We start from the raw sequence: 15,498 nt of genomic DNA on the forward strand, positions 1-15,498 counted from the left end.
TTGTGATGAGGCACTGATTTATAGGTGGCACTTTGGGCAATAGGTGACACTGTGGGCACTGATAAAAGACACTGTGGGCACTTATAGGTGGCGCTGGTGGGCACTGGTAGGTGGCACAGGTGGGCACAGAAGCCTTTGCAGAGGCTCTCCACAATCGGGACCGATGTCCCTCTCACAGCCGCCGGTTATCTGCTTTTGTAGCGCGAGGAGAAAAAATAGACGATTCCCGGCTCTGTTTGCATCACATGATCGGCTGTCATTGGCTGACAGCTGATCACGTGGTAAGGGATCAGGATCCTCCTCCTGTAGTTTTCAGTAGACCGCCTGTAGTGAGTAGGGTCTGCTGGGCCCCTCCCACTGCAGGCTATGTACTGCATATTGATGATGTCGCAGCTACTTTTACAAGGTAATAGCTGGGTTTTTAAAGGCATTGGGTGCACACAAAGTGGATTCCTATCGTTTGTAGCTATTGAGGAATATGTTGAGATTAAATGTTTTTTTGTGCCCAGAGTTCAGCTTCAGGCCCACAGGAGGTTACAGGACCACAAGATTTCTGACCAGATGAACAGATGTTTTCTGTATCTGCAGAAAATGTAACTTATGGTTCCAATGCACCTATAGACCTGCAATTTAATAATTTAATTTTTAAGTCTATTTTGTCTTTCTAATGTACTTGGACTATACCTGAATGTAAGGGTATCATATTGTAAATGTTTTCAGGGTCGATATTGTATTTGCATATTTTTTATTTTATAAAATGTTATTATTATAGATGTTTTTGGGATAGATTTGTATTTTAAATGTTTTTCGTTTTGTATGATTTTTAATTTGTAGGTATGTCGGCAAAGCTTAAGACTTGTTTGAACTGCAATACAACCTTTACAAGTGCAGTTAGCCTGTCCAACCATTTGCGAGCATATTCCCGAAAGAAGAGTGCTGGTCTTTTGACTGGAACAGGTATGCCGTGCAAAGAAGAGTCTTCTGGCAGAAGTAGTAACTTGCAACCAAAAACCTCTTAAAGAAACTTTAGGATTGCATTGCTGCATTAAAATAAAATCTTAAATTTTGCAGTAGGCAATGAGAAACAACTTTACTAAATAGTATGCATCTAAATGCCCTGACGGCGTTACCCCATTATACTGTCATTTGGAAACCTGTAACCTTTGCACTAGAATTGTTTAAAGTGGTTCTAAAGGCACAATTTGTATTAAAAAAAAAAAAAACGCTCCTGGCCCCTTCCCCCTGTCAAGAGCCCCCATAGTAAGCTGCTTGCTATGGGGGCGCTCGTGCATGCTCTCTCCCGAGCCGGCTCTGTGTGTCCATTGACACACAGAGTGTGACTTGGCCCCGTCGTCCTCTTTCCTCACTGGCTGTGATTGACCGCAAAAGGAGCCAATGGCTCCTTCTTGTGCCTCTGTCCAATAAGGAGAGGAAGCTGCTGCTCTCGTGCCCATTGCTGGATTGAGATGAGGCTCGGATAAGTATTTAGGAGGGGTGGGGGAGGGAGCTGCATGCAAACGTAAAAGGGACAACAGAGGCCCTGGAACAAGTGCTCTTTCTCTTGGGGAGCGTGCAGGCTCAGTGATCTAATACAGACTCCCTCCCCTACCCCCAGTAAAAATGACTTTTTTGGGGGTGCTTGCACTTTCAGTTCCTGCTGGTGCTGATATTTGAAGGTTTTTCCCTGTCTGCTAGCCGCAAGGAAGGAACCCTCAAAGACAAGAAGAGACCGCTAATGACAGCCAATGCTCTTCTTTTACTAGTGGGTCTTCTTAGAAGTTAAGTTCTGGAGGCAGTGCCATAATATGGGCAATGACTGAATAACTCTCCAGGGGTATAGCAGAGCTTGATAATGTTTTAGAATTTATTACTAAGTACTTATAAAGCACCGCCAATTTACGGAGCGCTTTATATATAAGTATATTGTACTTTTATATCAATATCAGTCCTTACTAGGGCTAATTTAGACAGGAGCCAGTTAACCTCCCAGCATGAGCATGTCTTAGCAGTGTGGGACTAAACCGGAGTACTCAGAGGAAACCCATGCAGACACGGGGAGAACATGCATACTCCAGGCAGTAGTGAAGGTGTTTGATATGTTAAATTATCAGACTAATTTTAGTTTTCTATTGAGTGACTTACAATACTACCCTTTAAATGCTTGTTAAAGGCCCAACGTTTAATAATCATTGTTGATATCACTAAAAGGGGTATTATCCTATTCAACTGGGACAAGATAAACCGGTATGGATAAATTCCATGCAGATGTTCAATTGTTAATGCCATCACTACTAGCAGTTTCCTCGCAATTATACCACACAGACCTCTGCCGCCCATTTTCACAAACGCACTCGCATTTAGATTTCAAAGGTACTTTTGTAATCCTGCTTCAGCAATGTTTATTGCATTTTCTTTTTGTTGCTATTTATAGAAATAGATGGCAAGTTCAATGGCTGTAGAAAGTTTAACTTAAAATAGCCATACATATTCATACATACAGTACTTTATTTCCATTTTGTAAAGATGTGTTAATATTGTGTAGATCTGTCCCCATTCTAAATGTTACTTTTTGTGTACTAGTTTTGGACTGCAAGCAAAAGAAGTCAAGATCACGGTCTGGAAGCAAGAAGAAAGTGCTACCTTTACCGCACAGTGCAGATGAAGTTTATGTTTTGAGATGCAGGTATAATTTACAGATGTGTACAGTATTCATAGGTCTATAGAAATATTTGAACTAATCTTTCTAACTGACTTTTATCTTTGCTTTCCTTCTTAACCATTGACCAGGCAAAAGTATGCAGGAGTACTGACTTCACTGCTTTCCTCAGTTTTTTTGCATAGTGCCTTAATTTTATATTGAAACAATGAACCAGTCTGGTCCAACATAAATCTCCCTAAAAAAAAAAAAAAAAATGCTTATTTACTGACACTAAGCTAGAGTCTTCAATCGACCAAGCTCTTTTTTCCTACTGATTAAATAGCTCTAGCTGTGACTGAGTACTGGATGTCAGACCACTGGCGAAAGGCGGCTTCTTCCTCACAGCTACTTGCTGTGGGGGCACTCGACAGGAGGGAGGGGCCAGGAGCACAGAAGAGGGACCCAGGATATTGGCTGCTCTGTGCAAATCCACTGCACAGAGCAGGTAAGTATAACATGTTTGTAAAGTATTTTTGTTGTATGAAAATAACAATCACTTTAAGGCACAATTTAGGCTTTAACCACTTTAAGACCAGGCTTTTGTTTACTTCTGTTTACAAGGTTTAGTAAATGATAACCAGGCCTACTATAGAAGGGCTTATCAATAGACAGCAATTTATTGAACCATGAATTTTTCTGTTCATTTGAAAAACACAGCGAAGATGAATGTATCTTGGCCACTGCCTTATAATGCCACCTGCAGAAGCTGTAGAGGCTAGGTACAATACACACACAGACAGCTTGGGGCAGCCCTTGCTGATGGAAACCCCCCTTATCCCCTCCCTGTCTCATTTGTAGTCTTAGGATTGCACTACTTCTTGTCTGAGCAACTCGGAACCCCTTGCGTACGACTCTTGTACACCAGTCGCCATGTCTTAAGCTTTAGGCCCCTTGGATACAAGTCCCTGCACTATCTTCTGTATGAATCCAATGCAAGTTCAGCCATACAACTGTATGGCTGAACTTGCATTGCTCAGAGATCACATGTGATCAGTACCTGTGGTGCGGGAGTGAATCACATGCAATCTTTTAAATTGCGCTAGTGTGAACCCAGGCTGAATCTGCTTTTTCTTGTGCTGAAGAGGGATTGGCAATCCTCCACAAGAAAGAACTTGTCTAGGCTCTTATTAAATCTGTGAGAAGAGACCCTTTAAGTTTGAGGATGCAGTAGTACTTCTAGTGAGTCTTTGGTACCCTCAAACCTTGTCACCCTGTCATATGACTCCTATTTTGACGACTCCTATGCAAGAAGTGGCAGCAGCCAACTAAGTTTGTTTTTCTCTTTAGTTCATAGACGAACACAGCACTCCATTAATCTTGACTATAGGGTTATATCGCCTTCTGTAGGAGTAGGACTAGGCAGAACAAAAAACTTGGCTACGCCCATGGGCCGTCATCAGCTGGTATATAACCCCCTCTCTGCCTTAGGCATTCAGTTTGTTTTTGTCTAGTCAGGAGTCAAGACCTAGGCTCCCTGCTGGGATCTTTTGGCCCTAGCATTTTTTTCTTTTTTTCTTTGTAGCTCCGCCTATACAGTCTTTTTTGCCACCATGGGATTTATTCGGGAGATTCCCTTGCCTACGTCGTCCCAGAAGGTGGCATTCTTGGTGGATATTACATTGGCCCGTAGGGTGTTGTAGTTGGCGGCATTATCCTGTCATACTTCCTATTTGGTGGTCCACAGAGATAAGGTGGTTCTTCGACCCTGTCCATCGTTCTGACCTGAAGTTGTCTCGGACTTCCATTTGATTGAGGACATTGTGTGTTGCCTTCCTTGTGTCCCAAGCCTGTTCATCCCAAGATTTGCTTTGCATGCCTTGGATGTGGTTCAAGAGATTTGGGCGTTTCTGGCAGCCACAGGGTCCTTTCGGACTCATTTTTTGTGGTTCCACAAGGACCAAGGAAAGGGCTGGCCGCTTCTTTGGCTACCATCTCCAGGTGGATCAGACAGACAGCGACTCAGGCCTATTCTATTAAAGGTCGGGTTCCTCCTTTTTCCCTGTTACGGCGCATTCTACTCGGGCACTTAGTACTTCTTGGGCCTTCCGTCATCAAGCGTCAATATGTCCGTTTTGCAAGGTGGCCACTTGGTCGTCGGTGCATACTTTCACCATATTCTACAAAGTAGATATTTTGGCTGCAATGTTTTGCAGGCTGCTGTTTAAGAGGGGCTGTTGCCTCTTGAGGGGTGTTTTTCTCTTAAAATTTTCATTTCAGATGGGGCTCCTGTGTCCTGGTTGAGCTCCTGTGACCTGGTTAGGGCTCTTGTGTTTAGCCTTGGATTATCCTCCCCACCCCACATTTTCCTTTTGGCACTGCTTTTGGACATCCCTATAGTCAAGGTTAATGGAGCGCTGTGTCCATCGATGAACTAAAGAGAACATAGGATTTTTGTAATCGCCTTAAATTCATTTCTCTGAGTTCGAAGGACACAGCACCCACCCCTCTAATGACTTCCAGCTCCCCCATTCAGCCTGGCCTCAGCGCCCCCCCCCAGAATTTACCAAGGTGCTGGCCCTACTACAACTATATGGCATCTACATAGTGGGCTACCTGGACAATCTTCTTCTGTGAGCACAGTCCAACTCAGAGTTAGAGACCAGCTGAAGAAGACCAGCTCAAGAAGTCGATTAGTGGGAATTTCTTCAGCTTTAGGATCTAATCTCTTCCTTCCAACTGGAGTATCTGGGCTTATTTCTGAATACCAGACTTGCTAGGGTATTTCTTCTGCCAGGGAAAATATGGAAGCTCAATTTGTGTCTGTCATTTGCTGCTCTCTCGCAGATGGTTGTTATGATGCATCTACAGCGCCTTGCAAAAGTATTCACCCTCCTTGGCATTTTTCGTGTTTTGTTGCCTCACAACTTGGAATTAACATGCATTGTTTGAAGATTTGATCATTTAATTTACAGAACATTCCCACAACTTTGAAGATTTTTTTTTATTGTGAAGCAAACAACAAATAAGACAAATTAACAGAAAAAGTCAATGTGCATAACTATTCACCCCCCTAAAGTCAATAATTTGTAAAGCCAGCTTTTGCAGCTATCACAGCTCCAAGTCGCTTTGGATAAGTCTCTATGAGCTTACCACATCTTACCACTGGGATTTTTGCCCATTCTGCCTCGCAGAACTGCTCCAGCTCCTTCAAGTTGGATGGTTTGCGCTTGTGAACAGCAATCTTTAAGTCTGACCACAGATTTTCTATTGGATTGAGGTCTGAGCTTTGACTAGGCCATTTCAACACATTTACATGTTTCCCCTTAAACCATTCAAGTGTTGCATTTAACAGTGTGTTTGGGGTCATTGTCCTGCTGGAAGGTGAACCTCCGTCCTAGCCTTAAATCACAGAGTGGTACAGGTTTTGCTCAAGAATATCCCTGTATTTAGCACCAGCCATCCTTCCCTCAAACTGACCAGTTTCCCAGTCCCGACTGCTGAAAAACAACCACACAACATGATGCTGCCACCACCATGTTTCACTGTGGGGATGATGTTCTTTGGGTGATGTGATGTGTTGGGTTTGCACCAGACATAGCGTTTTCATTGATGGCCAATAACTTACATTTTAGTCTAATCAGACCCGAGCACCTTCCTCCATACATTTTGGGAGTCTCCCACATGCATTTTCGCAAACTCAAAACGTGCCATTTTGTTTTTTGCTGAAAGTAATGGCTTTCTTCTGGCCCCTCTGCCATAAAGCCCAACTCTATGGAGCGTACAGCTTATTGTCGTCCTATGTACAGATACTCCAGTCTCTGCTGTGGAACTTTGCAACTCCTCCAGGGTTACCTTAGGTCTCTGTGCTGCCTCTCTGATCCATGAGTTTTGGTGTGCGGCCGTCTCTTGCCAGGTTTGCTGTTGTGCCAAGTTCTTTCCATTTGGTTATGATAGATTTGATGGTGTTCCTAGGGATCATCAAAGATTTGACACCACACGTAGACCCTTCAACAGGAGATTATTTTCAACTTGACAAGTCCCCATTGCATGTGGAGAAGGAAATTTGCTTAAGTTGGAAGGCAAGAGCCTCATTGGTGTAGTGGCAGTGATCCTCCATGCTACTGTCTGAGAAATCGGATAATGGTTTGACGCATAGCAGTATATTTGGCTGGAGAAGTCTCTTCTCTCGATTCAAGGATGCTGGAGGAGTCACCATTGCTAATAATTGTGTTGGAATGTTTAGCAAACGTTTTTTCTCTTCTACACTGGACCGATCATTTGACTGGTCTCCTGATCAGGATTCAGTCTGATAACGTCTTGGCCGTGGCATATGTCAACCATAAGGGTGATGCCAAAAGCTCTGCTGCCACCAAGTAACTGCCCGACATTATTCCTTGGGAAAAGAGGCATGTTCCAACTCTATGGCGGTCTATGTTCTGGGTGTGGACAACTGGCAGGCAAAGTACCTCAGCCATCAGTGGTTGGTTTAAGGAGATCCTTCACTCTGAGATCTTTTACCTTCTATGGCTGCTTTGGGGGACACTGGATGTGGATCTTCTAGCATCTCCATTCAGTTGAAAGATGCATTGCTTTGGGCAAGGATGCAGGATCAGTGGGCAGATACATTGGATGCCTGGTAACGCCCTGATATCAGAGTTTTATTTATGTGTTTCCACCACTGAAGCTCTTATTTTGGCTTCTTCACAGGATTGAGACTGAAGAGTCATTCTGGTGGCTCTGGTCGCAGATGCCCCTGGCGTTTACCTCTTCATCATCCAGGTCTTCTGTCCCATGGGTCCATCTTCCACCCTGCTTTATGGTCACTGGCTTTGATGGCCTGGCTCTTGAGAACCAGGTGTTGGACAGGGCTTATTTTGGTGATTTTGACCATGCTCATAGAAGGTTTACTTCCTGTGAAGTATGTAAGCATTCCTGGAAGGGTTTTTTGCCTGGTGCGTGTCCCTGTCAGTCTGTTCTAGAGGTTATTCGGTGCCCTGGATCTTGACTTTTCCGCTCTGTGGAGTGGATCATGATGTAGCCCATTTAAAGGTCAAATTTCAGCCTTCGGCATCCTGAATGTATCTTTGGCCATCCGGAATGTATCTTTGTTCAAGGTGTTACGCATGATGATTTGCTGGTTCAGCTCTCGGTGACACCATGGTACTTAAACTTGGTGCTTTCAGTCATACAGAATTCGCTGTTTACGAAATGTCCTTGTTCATTCTGCCTTCCTGGTGATGGTCAACTTGGCTCCTAGGGTTTGAGAATTGGTATCTTTAGCTTTTACCCTCCCTCTTCTTTTTTTTTTTGTTTTCTGAAATTGTATCAGCCTTTCATTTAATGAAGACATTGTTCTGCAGTCCCTCTGCCCCAAACTGGTTAATCGCAAGGAAGAGGGGCTTGCACTATCTAGATGTGTCCTGGGCTATTAGTGTATCTGGATGCTATGTCCTCCTTTCAAAAAAGGGATTACTTTATTTGTTCTCCCACAAGGGTCTACTGTCCTCCTTGGCAAATATTTCTAAATTAATTCAACAGATTATTCAGGCTTATCCCTTTGCGTTGATGTGGCCCCAGATTTTGTCACTACTTCTTTGCCATGAGTGCATGCTAGGCTTTTCAGCTGACATTTTTGCCTCCTCAGAAGCCAGTTTTGACCACAAGGTCTTAAAGGCAGTGGTGTGATTTTTACTGCTTTCTTGGGTTGTTTTGTTTGCCCTGCTGGGGAAACTGCTTTGAGACATCCCAGTAATCAAAATCAACAGATATTCCCTGTCTTTCAATGAGTGGAAGAGAAATAGTAATTTTCGTGTTAACTGTCAAATAATTTTCCCTGCATTATTTGAAGGGCAAAGTGCCCAACCTTCTGGTTGTTGGCTTTTGCCATAGCAGTTTATATATTCTCCTTTTCACCTGAATCACAGATCTGCTCCAGGCTGTTGAAGGGTCCCGATAATGTCTGAATCTACCCAGATCCATGACCTGCACCTGGCTCAGCCTCAGTGTGTCGCTGAGAACCTGAGCCAGCCACTCTCTCACCCTTTCCAACCCGGTGCTCCAGTGAGTACTGGAGGGGCAGAGCAGAGAGCGATGACGAACGGTGACCGATATTTGCTCAGAGCAGACTGAAAAGTCTGCAGTCATGTGATTACTCAATTCTTGGTGGTAGAGCAGGTGGTGGGCAGTGGCAGGCCAATGCTGCAGCCATAAAGGTGAGTATGTTGGTTTTTTTTGTTTTTTGTTTTTTATAGCCCATACCTCCTAAATGTGGCTTCTGTATCAGTCTGGGAATTCCAAACGCAGAAAAAGGAAAGTAGTCATATCCTTCACCAACCTAGTTCTAGAGATTGTGACTAAGCACATTGAAGATTTCTTGTACAAACCTAATTCCAAAAAAGTTGGGGTGCTGTGTAAAATTTACATAAAAACAGAATGCAATGCTTTGCAAAACTTATCAACCCATATTTTATTCACAACAGGTAAATAGAAAACATATTACATTTTTGAACTAAGAAAATGTACCATTTTACGAAAAAAGTAATTTTGAAATTGATGGCAGCAACGCGTCTCATAAAAGTTGGGACAGAGCAATAGAAAGCTGGCAAAGTAAGTGGTACTAATAAGGAAGAGCTGAAAGAACCTTTTTGCAACTAATTACTAATTAGGTTAATTGGTAACAAGTCAGTAACAGGATTGGGTTTAAAAAGAATCTTCGAGTTAGACTGTCTTAAGAAGTAAAGATGGGCAGATATTCACCAGTCTTGAAAAAGCTGCCTCTAAAAATTGTCAAACATTTTCAGAATAATGTTCCTCAACGTAAAATTGGGAAGACTTTAAATATATCCTCAAAAATTTTGAGAATCTGGAGAAATTTTTGTGCGCAAGGGTCAAAGCCAAAATGCAATACTGAATGTCCATGATCTTCGAACCTTCAGACGGCACTGCATTAAAACGGGCACGATTCTGTGATGGACATCACTGCATGGGCTCAGAAATACTTCCAAAAATCACTGTCTGTAAACGTAGTTTGACGTGCCATCCAAAAATGCAAGGTAAAGTTCTTGAAGCAGCAATATCTGAACATTATCCCAAAATGCTCCTGTCTTCTCTGTTCTGTGATCAGACTAATCAAATTTTTTTTTTTTTTTTTTTTTAACAACCATAGGCGCCGGGTCCATCAGACTAAAGTTGTGGGACCTTCTGGCTTATCAGTGCTCAGTTCAAAAGCCTGCACTTCTGATGGTATGGAGTTGCATTGGCGCATCTGGAAAGGCACCATTAATGCTGAAAGATGTATATCCAGGTTTTAGAGCAGCGTGCTCCCATATAGACAATATCTTTTTCAGAGAAGTCCTTGCATATTTCACAGGACAATGCTATACTGCATCTATGACAGCAACATGGCTTTGTGGTTAAAGAGTCTGGGTGCTTAACTGGCCTGCCTGCAGTCCAGTACCTTCACCATTTGAAAATATTTGTTGCATCTTGAAACAAAAAATATGACAAAGGAGACCCAGGACTATTTAGCAGGATCCTATATCGGACAAGAGTGGGACAAAATCCCTCTCTAGCAACTGGTCTCCATTCCTAAAAGGAAAGGGGATGCTACACCGTAGTGAACGTGGCCCTGTCCCAACTTCCTTTTAAGACATATATAGAAACTACCTTATTTTTTTCTTAAAATGGTACATTTTCTCAGTTTAAATATTTGATTTGTTTTCCTATTTTCTATTGTGAATAAAATATGGGTTTTATGATTTGCAGAATATTGCATTCTGTTTTTATTTAGATTTTACACAGCGTCCCAACTGTTTTGAATTTGGGGTTTGTACTTTGGGCAATTTTTCCACATCTCCACTCAGAGACACAGTAGGAAGTGAGGGGAAATCGATGAGGGTATATTGACCTTTGACAGTTGTCACTGAAATTTATTTCAGTTGGTGATGGAGTTGGAGATTTTCTTTCTACCCCTGTTCCTGTAACATCTATAACATTTTAGCATTCCCAATTTTTTTTTGTCCTGATGTGTAGCTTTTGAGACAAACAATACTAGTTAATTTAACCCTTGCTTGATGTACAAAAAAGTAGAAATCCTTTTTCACTGGAGTTCCTTTTTATACTGACGCATGCTTTGGATCCTGCGCTTCGGTTTTAACCACTTCAGCTCCGAAAGATTTACTCCACTTCCTGACTAGGCCGTTGTTTGCTATACGGCACTGCATTATTTTAACTTACAATTGTGCGGTGGTGCGACACTGTACCCAAATAAAATTTTTGTTTTTTTTTTCCAACAAATAGAGCTTTCTTTTGGTGGTATTTGATCACCTCTGTGTTTGTAATTTTTTGCATTATAAACAAAAAACGACCGACCATTTTGAAAAAAAAAAAAAAAAAAAAACATTTTTGCTATAAAACATATCCAATAAAAAAAAAGTAAGATATCAAATTTCTTCATTAATTTTGGTAAATATGTATTCTGCTACATATTTTTGGTAAAAAAATAATAGGTATATATTGGTTTAGTTATAGCGTCTACAATCTATGGGATATAGTTATGGAATTTTTTTTTTTTTACTAGTAATGGTGGCGACCAGCGATTTATAGCAGGAGTACGATATTGCGGCAGATACTGACACTTTTTGGGGACCAGTGACACTAATACAGTGATTAGTGCTAAAAAAAAAATATGCACTGTCACTGTACTAATGGCACTGACTGGAAAGGGGTTAACATCAGGGTTGTCCGAAGGGTTAACTGTGCCTAGCTGGTGTTTTACTGTAGTATGGGAGATGCTTTTACTAGGGGAAGGCACAGACCTAAGATCCACGCCTTCCTTACTGACAGAACAGCGATCTGCCTTGTTTACATAGGCAAATTGGCATTCTGCCTGTGTAACGAACAATTAGCGGGTGCTGGCAGACATCGGGTCCACGGGACCTGCTGATCAGCTCCTGCTGTGTAGAATCACAGCAGGAACAAGCCATCAACCTCGCACCCAATACCCAGAAGTACAGGATCACATATACGTGATTCTGTGCAGCCGCCCTGTGGCAGTAAAACTGCTATAGGGCGGTCGGCAAGTGGTTGAACAATTTTGAGTGGTTTTGTTTTGTCTGAAATGTCATTGTATTGTGTGTAACTTGATTTTGAAGCATTTGTATTTAAAGCTCATTATTAAAAAGCATTGTCTTTTAACAGGTTTTGTGGACTAGTCTTTCGTGGACCTCTGACTGTACAAGAAGATTGGATAAAACATTTGCAGCGTCACATTGTCAATGCAAACCTTCCACGGACTGGAGCTGGAATGGTTGAAGTGGAACCGCTACTAAAGAAACTCCCTTCAATCACTGAAACAAATGTCCCTTTATTAATGGCTGAAGCTGCAACATAAAAGCAATTCTACAAGACAATGTAGTTACCATGGATGTATATTAGGACTTTTTTTTTCTTTTCTTTTCTACAATTGTTTATAGTACAAAGGACAAAGAGATACTGATGTGCCGCAACCTTAAACTGAACTATCACAGACCTAAGTCTACACTTCTCTTCCTACATAATGTGCTAAGCTAAACACCCATGAATTTAAGCCTTTTTAAACAGTTTAAACCAAGAATCAAATACTAAATATCCTTCAACCATGGAAAACCATCTGCTTTAAATTATAAAAAAAAAATAAAAAATCTAATTGTGTTTATACAATATATTTTCTAAAGACCGTTCCTAAAACTTTATTGGTTTGTATAGGGCATTAGGTATTACCATTATACTGCAGAGTTCCAAGACTGTTCATTTGACTAGGGCAATCAGTGCTATTCTGTACAGAAGATACCTGTGTTGAATTTTTTTTATTATTATTATTATTACACAAGGCTTTTGTACTAAAAAGTGGAGGGTGGATTGTTTAACCTATTTCTGAAAAAAAAAAGTGTAAATAGTACTGGAATTTATTTGTTGTAAGAAAATACACTCTATTTCAGTTGCATTTCTCACTAACTGGTGCATCCATGCTACCTCCTACTTTGTCAACAAAGATGTATTTACCCGTGACATTTCTTTTATGTAGGTTTTGAGCAAGCTTATTTTGCTTGGCAAGAAATTCACTTATGTTTTTTGTTTTTCTTTTTAATGAATGTTCTTAGCCATTTTGTCTACTTAGTATTTTATTAAACCCCATTTCTGTACTAGTAGATTTTTTTTTTTTTTTCACCACACACTTTTTAAAGATTTTCAGTTATGCTCCACACTTGAGCATTTTAGAAAAACGTTTAATATTTCAACATATGAGAATGTTTACAATTGCAATTTTAGAGCTCTTTTGGATGTGATTGTGTATGACAATTGTGTAACACTATGCTCGTGCTAAGGGCCTACTTAAAGAACTATTGAAATAAATGTGTTGTGAGGATGGAATTTTGTCATTCTAATGCCTTGGTGGGTAAGAAGTCATTCTTGGATTTAAGCTTTCATAATTTTTCAGTTTTTGCAGTAAAAATTGTACATTATACTTCACCGACAGCCTTATTCATTTGTGTTTTCATTTTTTTAAATATAATCATTTTACAATAACAGAAAAGATGAGGAATACATTCTGCACAGTACAGTTTATAACAGAACTACTAGTTCACAATGACTGCCGATGTTATTACAGTCATAGTCGATTAACTTTGTCAGATCACATTTAAGAATCCAAAACTGAGCATGAGAATCTGATCCGAATGTCTCAGTCCATTGTATTTTTTCGTGAATATCTTCTCCAACAAAGGAAGACAGCGCTAGACCCCAATAATTAAATAAGACCATGCCTCTGGTAAATAAAAATTAATCTTTTATTCCATAAAGGTGGAATGGAGTGCCGGGTATACAGCAGCCTATGTAACATGGGAGTAGACCAGACCTCTGAGTACCTGGAGGCTGGGTTCACGTGGATGACAGAAGGCTCCGATGGAAAACAGCTGGGCAGCAGGGTGAGATGAAATAACACCACAGACCGGAATATCCAGACCAGGGGTACGGGATACAGGAAGGAGCTGCAGCAATGGCCTAAAATCCCAGTTCCCAGCGGCCGTACGATCTGTGCCTATCGCATGGAAGTGACTTCACGGCCTGGTGGAAGTAATGCAGAGGAACCCGTGGGCTATGGGCAAACCCAAGAACCGGAGCTTTGAGAGGGGCGCTGATGCCTATGAGACTTTAATAGAAACCAAGCTGGTACCTTGTACCACCTAGAATAAGATTTATAGCAAGTCTCCTGTGTTTGGAGCTAATGGGAGGATATACAGTGGATATAAAAAGTCTACACACCCCTGTTAACCGCTTCAGCCCCGGAAGATTTTACCCACTTCCTGACCAAAGCACTTTTTGCGAGTCGGCACTGCGTCGCTTTACCTGACAATTGCGCGGTCGTGTGACGTTACACCCAAACAAAATTGACGTCTTTTTTTTCATTTTTCAGGACAGCACACTTGAGACCTCAGCTCCTCCCTTCCCAGGAAACAGCGCCTCCACCGGAGATTTAAGCCACACCATCTCTCCAGCCCTTCAGTGTTTCCTCCAGCAGGGAGACACTGCTAGGAACCAAGGGTCAGTTACAGCTGGGGAGACTGAGGCCAGTGATTTCTGGAAGGAGGGACAGAGGTGACTCAAGCACTGCAGCTGGGCTGGGGAGCCTGTACTCTGCACAGTGCTATCCCACACCCTGTTCTCTCTTGGGGAAGTTGCAGGCCAGGGCATTCGCCTTACACCGGTATCTTGGGGAAAAGTAAAGGTGGATAGTGCGGCATTCCCCTCGCTATATTGCGGTCAGCATGGAGCTTAAGCTGGGCCGGATGGCGGGTGACGTCAGTTCCAGCGGGGTGAGCACTTCCACTTGACCCACAGCTTCCGGTTCCGGCCGCAGGACGTAACGCAAGCGACGTGGAGGCTGGTAAATGCTCCATTCGGCTGTAGTGACCGAATTAGGAGTAGCTAAGGTAGACCACACTGCTTTCTGGCTGGAAGGGATGTCGGAGACAGAAGCTTCCCGATCTGTGCCTGGTGACGCCAACACTCTAAGGTAAGTGAAACCCTGGGGTGGTGTTCCCTTACTGTCTTCTCATTTTAGCTCCATGGATGAGTCCCCCTCTTGGTGGTCAGAGGGGAGGAGGTGTACTTCTGGGACCCTGGTGGTGGTCGGTCCTGGGGAGGGTGCACTCCTGGTGTCGATTTGGTGTTTTATTTTTGCACTGGCAGATTCTGATGGCTGTGTTTTGGGGTTTTGTTTTTCTTTTTTGTTTCACAAATCTACTGAAAAGTCTAAGCCCCCACACAATTCCAAAAGGAAGTGTTCTTCATGTAGGAGTACTTTGGGAGATTCCTGGGTCAAAGTTTTGTGTAGTTATTGCATAGAGAGTTTGGTTAAAGAACATTCTGTAGAACAAAGTTCTGACTTGGCAGCATCTGTTAAGGAGCTTTCCAGCACTTTTCAGTCCTTTAAAACGCTGTTCGCAAGTTTTCAACTTTCACAACCCCCAGCCTATCCTCTGCCAGTGCAGCAAGATGTCGCACCTGGTCCGCCACAAGGTCCCTCCTATCAGTGGAGGGTTACCTGAGGGCACTAGAGAGGCATTAGAGGATGATCCTGACAGTGCATCCTCAGACTCCTCAAGGGAGTCAGATGGAGAGAAAATGGATGGTGAATCCACCAGAACCTCCCGATATAAACTCTCCTTAGAGGAAGTGGAAGAGCTCTTGGGAGCCATTCACACCACTCTAGGTATCCAAGAGGAGAAAAAAATCGCTGTCACTCCATGATCAAATGTACGGAGGTCTTGGAGAACAGAAGAGAAGGGTTTTTCCAGTACATGAGGTCCTGGTTGAGGCCA

At 42.4% G+C, this 15,498-nt stretch overlaps 1 protein-coding gene across 7 annotated transcripts in view; it reads left to right on the forward strand.

Moving 5' to 3' along the window:
* The window catches only part of ZNF644 (zinc finger protein 644), a 144,814-nt gene extending 131,667 nt beyond the window's left edge, over positions 1-13,147 (forward strand). For all 7 annotated transcript variants that reach the window (XM_073593170.1, XM_073593171.1, XM_073593165.1 and 4 more), the window contains 3 exons: positions 835-957; positions 2,581-2,683; positions 11,837-13,147. In XM_073593170.1, coding sequence (XP_073449271.1) covers positions 835-957; positions 2,581-2,683; positions 11,837-12,029 — 419 coding nt within the window. In that variant the 3' untranslated portion in view covers positions 12,030-13,147. The remainder of the gene's footprint in view (positions 1-834; positions 958-2,580; positions 2,684-11,836) is intronic.
* Positions 13,148-15,498: the final 2,351 nt, after the last annotated feature.

The sequence above is a fragment of the Aquarana catesbeiana genome, linkage group LG07 (genome assembly GCF_042186555.1).
Source record: "Aquarana catesbeiana isolate 2022-GZ linkage group LG07, ASM4218655v1, whole genome shotgun sequence".
Lineage (NCBI taxonomy): Eukaryota > Metazoa > Chordata > Amphibia > Anura > Ranidae > Aquarana > Aquarana catesbeiana.